Raw genomic sequence first — 13,410 nt, 5'->3', positions numbered from 1 at the left:
TTCATTTCGACAGAGAAGCTCCGGAAGGGATGACTTCTCCCCTTGGGTTGGTGGGACCAGCGAACCCTGAAACGAACTCCACTGGAGCATCTTCCCAGACTGGCTGTACTTCTTTGTTGCTCTAAGAACTGAATGCCAGGGGTCGAGAAATCCGTATTAGAGTGAAACGTCTGAGGCAGTAATGAATCCGGCTAGAAGCTCCAGGAGTCTCCTAAGGACCCTCCTGAAGCAGGACAACCAGATCCAGTGTCCCCTCACCAGAGTCCACGACCCAAGGAGTGACGAAAGCCCAACCAGTATCTGAGATCTGTGACAGTGCTGATTATTAAGCGCTGAAACCGCGAAGTGCTGCTGAACCAAAAAGAGCCTGTGGCTGCTGACCACACTCTAAGAACCGCTGCAGGAACCCTCCAGGCGTCCTCCCTCTTGTCCCCACGACTGAGGCTTAGGAACACTGGGTCTGCACCGCTGCAGCAAGACAGAATCCAGCTGGACCACTCTTCTTCAAATTAGAGGTACTGTTTTGGCTTGGGGTACTTACTTCATTGTCATTTAGCTGTGCTTTTCTCAGTTGGGAATTGCAGTGGCTTACCTGTCAGAGTTGATTCCAACTCTTTTCACAGGCTTACCAGCTTGTGAAACTACCAGTTTAGTTTGTCTTGTTTTGTTTTTATACGTAGCGCCCTGATGCCTTTGGGCTTTGGCGCTCAATAAATACATAGATATATGGATGCTGAGTAACAAACTCCAGTTGAACCCTTTGAAAACAGAATCCACATCCAATTGGTGCACCCACAAAACTCTCTAATGAAGTTAAGAATCTTGGCTTATCTGGTAGTCCAGTTTGGACTTCAATTTGTATGTTAACCAGACAGTCAAATCACTACCAGCTGAAATTAATTGTCATCATTACCTCTCTTTGCAGAAAAAGATTGCTCAACAGTGGTTGGTATATTGACAAAACTCTCAAACTCTAAACTGGTCTACTGTAATGCACTTTGTATGGGAGTTCAGAAAATCCTAATACAAAGACTGCAGGTAGCTCAGAACTCTGCGGTTAGACTGATCTTTACCTTGCCAAGGAGATCATCTTTCTCTCGGTATCGGAAAGGTCTTCATTGGCTGCTGGTCCAACAGCAAATTCTCTTTAAGGTTCTGTGCCTGGTCTTTAGATGTAGTCATAGTTTGGCCCCGACATACCTAGTGTCTAAAATCCAATGTCATCAGACCACTTGATCACTTCGATCAGTCAGACAAAATCTGCTGGTTGCCCCCTTTACAAAAAAGACAACTTTGTGCGGCAGGTGTTTTTCATCCTTTGGCCCCATTCCTGGAATGCTTTACCTAAGGACCTTTGACAGATTGAGTTCTTATCTGTATTTAGGAAGAAATTAAAAACTTATCTTTGTGTAATCATCAGTCATCCCCCAGTTTTTAGGTTCGCACATTGATGAACCTACCAAATGGAATTGACATCTGTGCCTTGATGCAGCTTCTGCTTGGACCCTACATATTGGGTATGTGCGTAATAAACGCTAAAATCAAATTAAGCGCAACCACTAGAGAACAGTGGTGGGCCTGATGCCCTGCAACCGATACCGAGACCAGGCGAACGAAAGGAGGCTGGGTCTGCGAGCCCTACACAGTGAATACCTTTTCTGAAGAGATGAGTACTGACAGGGAGGCCAATGCTCCCCACGTGAGGACGCCAGTGAGGGCTATGTACATTGGTTTCAAAGATTGCAGAAACCGACAGGGTACCAGTCGGAGAAAACAGATCAGAAATACAACCCAGATAAACCAGAGTGAAAGATACGAACGGTGTATATCAAGGCTGGGGAAACCACCACCTGTATGAAAGCATCAGAAAGCCAAACGGGCTCAAGTCCTATGAGAAAAGAGGGATACTTGTGCTTTATATCAAGGGTATGAAAGCAGACAAGGATATGAGAAATGGATGTAGGGGAAGGACAAAAGTCCAACATGACAGTACCCGAGCAGGCAACCGAGTTGGACTGAGAACCAATAGCCCTTCCAAAGAGCCACAGGACTTTGGGGAGTCCCAGTGCTACAAAGGTGGGAAAAGGAGAAGTGTCTGTAAAGTGATCCTGGAGAGATCAGACACTGGTAAGAAGCAGAGAAAATAGACAAACTTGTCTTTTCCCAGAGGGGGAGGAGAAAAACAATCTAGAAGATGTTTGTGGTTTTAATCGACCAACTCTATAAAGAAGACAACTGTGTAAATACGTTCTAAAGGTACTCCAAGACTAAAAAGTCTGAGTTGAGCCAGGCAGAAGCCCATTCTGAGGCCATTGTGAAAGCCTCCCTTTATGAAGTTAGATTTTCTAAAATGGTATGGCCAGTTACTAACTAGGAATTTGGACTCTGACTCTTTATTTTTTTTTACTTCGACAAGCTCCCTTACGTTTCTGTATTAGAAGTCGTGGAACGTTCCTCGTAGTGATAGGGCTAGATAGGAATTTCTCTTTTAATTTTAATAAATAAGATTAAACCATGACACATTGTATGTAGTCAGTCTTTCTTCTGGTTCGTCACAAGGGTCCGGAGACCCGGGCCCTAGATAGCTCAGCTGGAGCACATCTGTATGCTCGAACGGTTGGCCATGCCCCCTAGGAGAGTCCTTTTTAGAAAATTAACTTTTTAATACTTTCTTACTATATTTTAATAATGTGTATTATTACCAGAGTATTTATTTTAAGAGTTTTTTTGGTGTGTCCTAAATGAAGTATATATTTTTCAGTATATCGTTTAGTGTATTTTTCTTGTTGTGTGTGGACTAATTGTACCTCTGTTATGACCTAATACCCCTTACCTGAGAGTTTAGCCTTGCTGCTCTGACCATGTTACTTATACTAAGAAATCTTCATTTACTTTCTTGCCATATGTTAGCCTTCTCGCTAGGATTAGTGGTTGTAACATCTTCAGCAGAGGGTGTTTCAAAAACTGCCTAAATAGTTCTCTTCTGTGGCTTAAAAGAGATCATTTAGAGCATGTACCGGTGTGAGAATGAGCACGTAGGCAGGTTTCCAGCTCACCATATCCACATCATTTCTGACAATCCAAGATGAAATTCTTACTGGCAAATGGTGAGTGGCAAGTTCAAATTGTGTGGACGTTTGCTATTTTGTTTGAGAAGCTTGTGATCTAAAAAGTTTCTCAAAGTAACTTGCTGTTGAAAAATACGTTGTTCCCTTTTTGCGGATTTTAGGTAGTCCTGGAGACGGTTTTCTGTTCTGCTGCAGTCAGCCATGACACACCATCCTCTACCAGGGGATTTATTTTGATCTCTGTATGGATAAGGGTTATTCATGTGCCTCGCCACTTTTATGTAAAGGTGGCATTATTGTAGGTAATGTGGACCTAAATGCTTACTTTTCTTTGTCTTGAGCTTGTGGTTCTCAATTATTGGTACTCCATTTGAAAAATATGTATTCATTTTTTTTTCCTTTCAATATGATTAATATTTTTTCTACACACACACCCATTCTGGTTTATAAGCCACCAGTATCTTATTTCTGGCCCATTTACGCTCATTTAGTGGGATTGCAATATAAGTAAACTGCAAGCAGAAACCTTACAATGTGTGGACTATTATGTTTTACTTGAATATATATCGATTGATATGATGATTATTTTTACAGTCGTTTTTGTAGAGGGATATTGCAGATTAATAAATATATGCATTTGTTAAGCTTGTTACATTTCTACTTGGTTAATATTGTTCATTTGTTGGTTTATCCAAGCTTTAAAATGTGACATTCTGTTTGTGTTTCACAGCTTAAACATTTTAATAACATTTTTATTTTCATTTAGATTCTGTCCTGCCCATTGACGCCCAATGAGAGTTTCTTGAGGTACCTGACCTTGCCACAAGACAATGAACTAGCTATTGATCTCCGGCAAACAGCAGTTGTGATTATGGCTCACTTGGATCGTCTAGCCATGCCATGTATGCCTTCTCAGTGTAGTTCACCTACCTCACACAAGGTATTTGTTTGACTGTGTACTTCTGTAAATGGAAAGCTTATACTTATTATTATATTGTTTTTTATATAGTGCTTTAATCTAAAGTGCTTTACATAGGACATATTTACATACATTACTATTATTACCCAATCGAAATTGGTGGTTATTTATTGACCTCGGAAGGATGAAAGACTGAGTTGGCCTTGCTGAGATTTGACCAAGGATGGGTCCAATGTCCATTCAGAAATCAAGGAACATTAATGATACACGAAGACCCCTATAGTACCCGAGGACTATTAACCCCCAGGAGTTCAGACCCATACGATCACACCGATCATCAATGCACCTAGACCCTACAGGCAGCATGTGACTGCACAAGCCTGCACACATACTATGGGTTGTAATCTGTTCATGGTTTGCACCTGATTTCGGGCTACATGAGATATTCCCCATCCAATTTAACTTGTCAAAATGTATGTTTTTAATTTTTCTGCATTTAATTTTTTGTGTACCATGAAGTATGTTATTCAGGCAAAGGTAATCCAGGACAACACTGAATGGGTTCACGTTGCAAGTCTTGACATTGTGTTTTTGTCCTTTTTGTTAATTCCTTGTATATGTTTTTGAGGTTTGGTCAGCCCTGACTAAGAGATTTAAAAGTGAATCTGTAAATCTATATAAAACAAAACCAGTACCAAACAATGTATGTGATGGTCGATACAGATTGAATAATAAAAGAAAAAAATTACTGAATATATCGGAATAAAAAATGAATGTGTGGGCGATATATAGGCCCATCAGTTCACAAAAAATCAGAATAAGTTGCTTTTTGGTTGCTGAGATTACTAAAAATAATTGGGCATTAACGGTCATGTAAAAAAATAAAGCACACTACAGTGAACACACATTAGTTTGTTAGGATATTTTTTGTTAAATGTATTTCCACGCTAGGTCCTAATACTTAAGGGTTTCCCTAACGTTAAATATCTTGCCGGGGATTTGAACCTGCAACCTGCAGCTCAAGCACAGATCACAACAACAGTCGTTTTACCCGCTGAGCCATCTTATTGGCTTGCATATGATCAAATATATTTAGGTTTCAGAGTTTCAGTGCATTGTTGGGTATTATTAGGAAAGATGTTTCTTTTTGCAGCTGCCCCATGCTTTACCATGATACTGCCATCATATATGTGAACAGATTTGTGACCCTGACTTTTTTTTATAGTGAGTTGAGGTACTTTTAATTTAACTAGTCCAACTCATTTTATTTTGGGGGCACGGATTCGCCCTTAACGCTACTAGTACACAGGTAGGGCCCAGTCCCCTATAGATGTCTGTTGTATACAACCATTACCTCCCTTATGGACAGTTGTGCATGGGGAACCTTGTTCCCATTGTTACTTTACTTTAAGGGCATAGTCCCCTTAATAAATGTAACTCAGATAGGCTGGTCCTTAGTTTGATGCTTTTGTTGCACTCCTCTGCCCCTTTCCCTTCTTACTGCGAGGTAGCCATTTTATGTTAATTTATTATACGCCTTTTATTTTGCACCAAGTCACCACCACACTGGTTTGAGTGCCTACACTTGCTCGTCTGCAAGTTGGTGTATTTTTCCCCTGTCTGGGATTACCAGACTGCAGATGGAAAAGGAGCCGGGGAAGCTGAAAGGATGGAAAAGAAGGGCGTATGTGCCACAGAAGTAGAAAGGATGTTTTGTGATGGCATGCCAATCGTGTTAAGAGGACCGTAGAATTATGGAGTAGAATAGATGGGTATGCCCTAGAGTGCAACAGATTAATTGAAATGTGCTGAATGGCCGATTTGGAGAATAGGAAATATGTACACAACAATATGTAATATGTGGATGTTGGAGGGTGTGATGATCCTTCAGATGACATCACTTCTCCCCAGGGGAGAACCCCTTTCCATGAGGCTAGGGGGGTGAGGCCGCTAACTAATCGTCCCCCTATGGGGGGTAGTGTGTGAAACCTGAAGGTACTCCTACCACTACTCCCCAGGGATCTTCTGTTTAGATGACTAGGGAAGGGCCATTGCTTTTGGATCCTGACCCTCCGGGTGGACAAGCAAGGGAAGATCACCTGGGTGGAGGTTCCTTGGGGTTTGGAGAGAGGGCCACCTGAAGGCGAGACATGGTATCCCCGTCACAAACTGACCTACCCTGCCCTCCTTTAGTCTTCATGGCATATTGTCACGTATCCTGTGTTTCTGTGTAGTTTCCCACCAGCTACTGAGAAGAGGAAGAGGCTGCTAAGAGTAGTGCCCACTTCCTATCGCAAACACCACTATGGCACTGGGATGAAGAAAAGTGGCCTGGAGGCATTCAGTAATGAAGATCAGGCATGTCATATTAACAGGCGTATACAAGGTCAGGCAATTGAGTTTATCCCACTTCACCTGCAGCCTGTTAATAATGGTAAAGAGTATAAAAGGTGGAGCGCTCTGAATACAGGACAAGGGGACAGAATCCTCTGTGTTGGGACAAGACCAGGAAGCAGAGATGCCTGCAACTATCCCGGGAGACCTCCAAGAGGAACTTTGCAGCACCGGGAGCCCTCTTATGTGAAGGCAGGCAGCAGGCGCTGCTGTATAGCAGAGGGAGGAGAAGAGCCATCCATACCCAAGCCTGGGTGCAGCTGCGGAAGTTGCCGGGGACGCGGACCATGTGCGTAGCACAGCAGAGAAGCCGATGTGTTGGTGGAGATGTGACCGGCGTACTGGCAGCCGCTGGGAGGAGCTTAGAAGAACCAGTATGTGTCAAAGGACACTGGGGAGACTGGAGCGCTCTGAAGGGACCGCAAATAAGTAATTGTCGAGCCATAAGTAAAGGCTGCATCTATTGAATACCAAACTCAAAGAAAGTTGCTATTTGAGTAAACTAAGATGTGCTGAATGGTGACTGAACACTCAAAGTCAAATAGACATATGAAACGGCACACTGCCAGTTAAACGCAATATGAACTTTGAGCATTACATTCGCAAAGATGAGAAGTGCTGACAATTATAGCTGCACACTTGAGAAAGGGTCACAAGTATATGACAAACCAAGAACTTGTATTAAATAGTGTTAGAAGGAATAAAACTGTGGTAAGTGAAAGCCCAAAGCAGAAGAGCCTATGAGGGGCCCAACAGCTTTTGGGAGACCTATGGTTGCGGGATCTGTGATGGGTGGACCGAGTGGTCTGATAACTGCGCCTAGACCAGGAAACCCTGAATGGTGAACAAGCTGTAGAGAACTGTGAAACAATTGGTGAAGCAAACCTGAAGAGGTGTCAAACAGACCCAGCGTTTTCTTTTGAACTTTGAGCAGATGAAACCAACATGAGTGTTATGTTAAGGTCTTCGGGAAGGGAACCCTGAGAGTCAAACAACCGGAGAACGCTGTCTTGGTAAAGTGAGTCCCAAGACTACCTTTTTGTGTGAACCGCGCTACATTTTTAGTCTTTGGGAAGGGAAGTCCAGGATCTTCGTTTTGTGTGAATTGTGGTACATTAGAACTTGGAGAAGGTAATTTCAGAACTTGACCAAACACTATTGAAGTGAACCTCTATTGGAACTGTGAACTTGAAATGGGGACCCCAATAATAACTGGAGCTTAAAGTAGTTTAGTCTTTACTTTTGAACACCTATATTTTGCTGACAAGATTCCCACACCATGTTTAGTTATAGTTGTGTGGATAAGCATAGTTTTTTTTACCCAGGCAGACCTTTATTGCAGGACAGCCACCCTGCTGTGTGAGTGACAGCTAGGCTGTGCATGAATGGGAGAGACCTGCATAAAAGGCGAGGCTTCTTCAACTGAAGACAGTCAACCACTGGACGAAACATCCGATGAAGGAATCGTGAAGATAAGCTTGCTGCATCCACCTGGACCGTTGAACTGCTTGGTGAAGCCTTGCTGCTGTGCTGAAACTGCTTTTACGAATCGACTATAGAAGCTCTGGAAAGGACTTTTTCCCTTGGTTAGTGGGACCAACTAAACCCAAGACTAACTTGGCTGGAGGACCTTCCCCAACTGGCTGTACTTCTTTGCTGCTGCTGGAACAGAGTGCCAGGGGTCGAGAAATCTGTAGTCGAGTGCAACATCTTTAAGCCGGACCAAAGCTCCAGGAATATCCTGAGGACCCTCCTGAAGTAGGACAACACAAGCTCGAGTCACCTCACCAGAGTGCTGGACTTGAGGAGCAAAAGAAGCCCATCAAGTGTCCAAGATCCGCGGTGGTGCTATTTGCCGGTAGCTGAAACCGCGAAGTGCTGCTAAATTGAAAAGAACTTGTAGCTGCTGCTGACGTCCAAACTGTTGTGCAGGAGTCCTCCAGACGTCATCCCTCTTGTCCCCACAACTGAGGCCCAGGATCTGCAACCAGGCCAGAAGCCAGCTGGATCCTCTTCTAACCTAATACTGTTCTGACTAAGGGGTACTCGTCTCTCTTTTGTCTGTAGCTTGCTTGTCTCAGTTGAGATTTTCAGTACCTGCTTTTCTAGAGTTGATTCTAGCTCTAACGTTTCACAAATGTAACAGCTTGTGGCCCAACAGTGATTTTCTACAACAAGCTCTCTTACTTTGCAAGACTTTTATGCTATCCAAGAAGTGGCTCAGCTCCATAGATATTGCTCAAATTGACTTGGGCTGTCCCGACTCCCTGCAGACTCTTCTGACCCATTGACTTTGATTTGAACTGTCCTTCATAGGTGGTACATTTGTTTTTAACTAGCATTGCTGGGGAAAGTTTTATTTGGACTTCATTGGGGAATTGAAAAGTGCTCCCATGCTTTGAGAAGCTGTTAACCTTTTCCTTCCATTAACCTTTCCTGTTTTACAACCTCAGAACTTTATAAAGTGCAAAAGTGATATATAAATGCCAATGCCCTAGTTGGTGAAGTCATCTCAGGGTCTAGGAAGTGTGTATGAAGCATCATTAAGGAGTATCTACTTGCTTTGCCTTGATTCTGAGAAGCTATTTTGAGGTGTATTTATATTGTTGCACATTTTAAAGAATGCTTATTTAAATCTGACGTTAAATTATTTTACTTGAAAACCTTGAGTGTAAGTGTTATTTGGATACTTATACGTGTGGATTTCGATAATACAGCTCACATCTACCCCTCTTGAGATAAGTTTGGTGCTCAGTCACTCTACCAACATGTGTAGTACAGACCTATACCAATAGGTGGGTTACCTAATACCAAGAGGAAAAGACTTGTGTAGTCTCCCACAAGGTTACTGCATCAAATCTTGCCAAACATGAAGCTAGGTGTCGGCTTTATACTTCCAAGGTATGGTGTATTGTTTGTTTAATGCATTGTATTTCTTACCTTCACATGCTATAGTTTCCTTGATGTGTTTGACTTGAACTGGTTTTACTGTGTTTTTAAGTAATTTCACTTTGAGATGGCCAACTACACGTATGAATATAGAAGTGTTTTGTGCTATGTGCTTTAGTTGAGTTTTACCTTTCATGTTTTCAGGTGTAATCAATTAGTCAATTTTTGTTTCTGTAAATTGGTCGTTTGTGTTGTGGTTAAACTGTAAAGTAAGCTACTGTGGTCTATCTTAATGCTCTGCTAAGTGACCTTAGTAGACTTTGCCTAGACTAAGTGTCAATAACCGTGTTGACCGACTAAGTAAGGCCCCCAAATATGAAAGATGCATAGTGTTTTTTTTGGAAAAGAACGAAATTACTGTAGCAAAAAAGTCTGCGTACCAAAAGTCTGAAAGCCCCCACCTGCCATTTGTTCGCATACATATATTTGGGGGGGTAAAGTTCATAGAACATGTATAGGTGTAAGATGGGGGGGTCTTATATATCATGGCCACAGTAGTGGCAATGTAGTTATGGTTAAGTTGCTGTTTCCATAGGAAGAGCACTATTTGGGCGGCTTATAACTTCGCTCCCCCTGGACGAATCCTCACCAAACTTTGTAAAAAAAGTATATGGCCCACTCTGAATATTTTTGCAAAGTTTGGTGAGGATTCGTCCGGGGGGGGGGGGGGGGGGAGGCAAAGTTATAGGGGGGGGTCCCAAAACCTTTTTTTTTCCCATAGACTGAATGGGGAAAAAACGTAGCTCGCGCCTACAGCCCAAACCGCTGGACGGATTTTCACCAAATTTGGACCAGAGTAGCGGCTTGGTCCCGAAAGCATGCTTTTGCAGATTTGGTGAAAATCCGTCCAGTATTTTATTATTTTTTTTTAAATGACCAAAAAGTAGGTCATAAAAAATTAGTGATATCTGTGTTCGGTCCGCAGACACACTTCCCTGTTCGCTCCGCGGACAGTGTCCCGATTGGCCAATCGGCTTGCGTGATGTCCGCGGACCTGCGATGTGTTCGTTGATTGGACGGCGTGGAGTGCATCAGATTTTCGGTAGCGGCCGCCATCTTGGACAGCGCAGTGAAACTTGTTTAAAATTTGTATTTAGGAGTGTGTTGGTGTGTAAGAGTGTTGGGGAGGGTGGGAGAGTATGAGATAGGTTAAATGTTGTGTTTTTTTATGTGGTGGACGCTCTTGTTGTGTTCGATTTGTCTGCGGACAACACGGCTGTTCTGAAATGTTCTAAATAAACTAAATGGGGGGGCGTGTTCTGAGGACGCAATGTGTCCTTTTTGTTCGCAAGCAAGCTGAAATTGTTCTAAGAACACTTGCGGTGTCCTGAAATGTTCCTAGGGGGTGTCCTGAAGACGCTGTCCGTACTGTTCTCTGGCAAGTTGAAAGTGTTCTAAGAACACTCATAATGTCCGCGGACATTAAAAGTTTCCATAGGCCATAGTTGAAATGTTTGACTCTATGGGTGTGATATGCTGCGGTGGTTGTGGCCCAGGGCATAGTGTTGGGTGCATGGCCATTTGGCCATGCACTCAAGACTCTATGGCCTGGCCACAACCACCACAGCATATCACACTCATAGTGGCTTATAACTTTGAGTCAAAAACAAATTTATAAGGAACAAAGTTATAAGCCACTATGGGTGTGATATGCTGCGATGGTTGTACTTATTATAATATACTTACTGTTTGGTTTAGTAACTGGAGTACATGTATTTCTTGTTCATTTCTGTGATAAAAGAAAATAGCATGTTAGTATTAGTATTTTGTAATGACTTATTACATTGTATAATCAACAATTATTATTTTTTGGACCCTCATATTTAGTAGATTACAAACCAGAGTACTGTGCAATTTGCTCAGTTTCTGTGTTTGTTGCTAAAATCATTGGGTCTGTGGGAGAAAAAAAATCCATGTTGGATTAAAGAAAAAACCTTTTTCTGTTATAGTTTCTTTGTTTTGTTTTCAGTGTTCACTTTTTGTTTCTGGCTAATGCTTAATACATTGGCTTGTTGCAGTTTTTTGGAGCAGCAACATATTATTTATTTGTTTGGATATTGTAACATTTTGGAGCAGTTGGATACCAGTAGGCGTATTCTAACTGTCTATTTTCTGACATATTTTAGTGGTATTGATTTATCTGTTTGGATATTGTTACATTTTGGGACAGTTAGATACCAATTGGCGTATTCTAACTGTCTATTTTTTGCTCTAATTTAGTGGTATTCATTTTTCTGATTAGTTCTAGAATCTTTGGGCAGTTAGATAGCTTTTGGAATATTCTAACAGTTTATATTTTTTTACTATAAGTTTACTTAAGGTTTAAGTACAGTTTAGTTATCAAATTTTGGTTTTAAGAACATTAAATACGCGTTTGTAAGATTTGCTGGTAATCTCTGCTTTAGAGTAATGGTACTATCATTACATTCAAACCATCCACATTTCTTTTTTATATATGCAGTGTAGTGCCCTGAATTGGTTGTGGCTCCTGCGTGGTAGATTATACCTTTTTGTTGTGAAGGTTTTGTTACCAAGTGATATTTGACCATGTGTGAATCCAGTCAGCTTGCAGTTGTTTTTTGTACCATCTGCATTGTAACGTAGAAGCATTAGTATTACATATTTACTATGTGTTTGTATTACTAACGTGGAGCGATTATCCGAATTGCAGGTAGTACATAATCTACCATGGTTTGCATTACAAGTTGCTGAATGGAATGGATTCAAAATTAGGTATTGATATATAGCGTTCATTGGGGATTTCTTCTTGTCACATTGTTGCAGAGAGTGCATGCATGTTTCCACATGTATGAAATCTGGAAGATTTCATGTATAGGTATGTTTTTATTTTCCAGTACTTGTAGTAAGTACATTAGAAATTCTTGTGGATCTTCCTGTGAGTTTATAGTGAATTTAACAATTCCAGCATAGTAGTCCAATTGTTGTCTTATTCCATAAACACTATACGTGTTATCAGGATTGTTTGTTGCATTTCTGTGAAGTACTAACATTTGCAAACACAATTGGTCTGTACTGTGTAAGTAAATGTTGTCAACAATTGGTGGCAATTGAAATAGAATACATTTGCGTAGCAACTTACTCCAACTATATTTGAGAGTTTAAATGGACCAGATAGTTCTGGATCTGATTGATTTTTTTTTTAGTTTGTCTTCCTTCTTTGATGAAGTACCTGGTTTACTTTCCCTAATGGGTTCTTTTATGTTTGTGGTACTTGATGAAGTTTTAGTTTTTTACTCTCTTTGGAGGATTTGTAGTGACCTCCTGCTGCATTTCTGTTTGATTTAGTTTTCTTTTACAACGTTTTACTTTTTGTGGTACAGAATATGTGTTTAGATGGGGGGGTGTATAGTGAGCGAAGTCTATTGTATTCTAAAATGCAAGGAATATCAGCGTTTACTTTACTTGCATCAAAGTTGATTAGAAATAGACCGTCAAGTGTACGTGAGCGCGATAGTGCTACGTAGCTCATGCCTTCTTTAAAGACTGTTACCAATGTCTATCATTGCTTTGTCTAGGGTAAGACCATGTGATTTATGAATGGTGACTGTGTATGCAAGAGTTAGAGGAAATTGTTCTCTGCGTATATACATGTCTTTGCAGAGAAGGAATGGAGCTGTTGAGCGTCCTATCCTTTTTACTTCTGAAAGTTTGTCAAAGAGAATTTTGACAAACTGAATTTTGTTGTCACGTGGGTATGTTTGAAAGCCAACAACTGTACCCAGTGCTCCATTAACTAGTCCTTGGTCCACGTCAAGGGTACGTTTAAGCATTACTCTGCAATTTAAGGATAATTTTAATATCTTTTCCAATCCTGCTGTGTTTGAGATTGATTTTTCTAAACTATTTAGTCTTGATGTGGCTTGGTCACACATGGGCAGTGTCATGCCATGTACATCGAGTTTGTCTGTGGCGCTAATTTCCATTATTGGTTGCATTTCTTTACTTAACATTATTTCATTGAATTTGAAACAGCTTGTAAGAGTTGGCATTAAGGCCATACAATTGACATTTTTGTGGGCCAATTGTTCCATAACATCTGTAGCACATGCATTATCACCA

General features: G+C 41.3%; 1 protein-coding gene across 4 annotated transcripts in view; it reads left to right on the top strand.

The window, feature by feature from the left end:
• HERC2 (HECT and RLD domain containing E3 ubiquitin protein ligase 2) overlaps positions 1–13,410 on the top strand; it is a 2,956,340-nt gene that overhangs the window by 292,184 nt on the left and 2,650,746 nt on the right. For all 4 annotated transcript variants that reach the window (XM_069636605.1, XM_069636607.1, XM_069636603.1 and 1 more), the window contains exon 10: positions 3,835–4,008. In XM_069636605.1, coding sequence (XP_069492706.1) covers positions 3,835–4,008 — 174 coding nt within the window. The remainder of the gene's footprint in view (positions 1–3,834; positions 4,009–13,410) is intronic.

The sequence above is a fragment of the Ambystoma mexicanum genome, chromosome 7p (genome assembly GCF_040938575.1).
Source record: "Ambystoma mexicanum isolate Mex_15411 chromosome 7p, UKY_AmexF1_1, whole genome shotgun sequence".
Lineage (NCBI taxonomy): Eukaryota > Metazoa > Chordata > Amphibia > Caudata > Ambystomatidae > Ambystoma > Ambystoma mexicanum.
The sequence above is the reverse complement of the archived record's forward strand: the minus strand, read 5'-3'. Positions and strand labels throughout refer to the sequence as shown.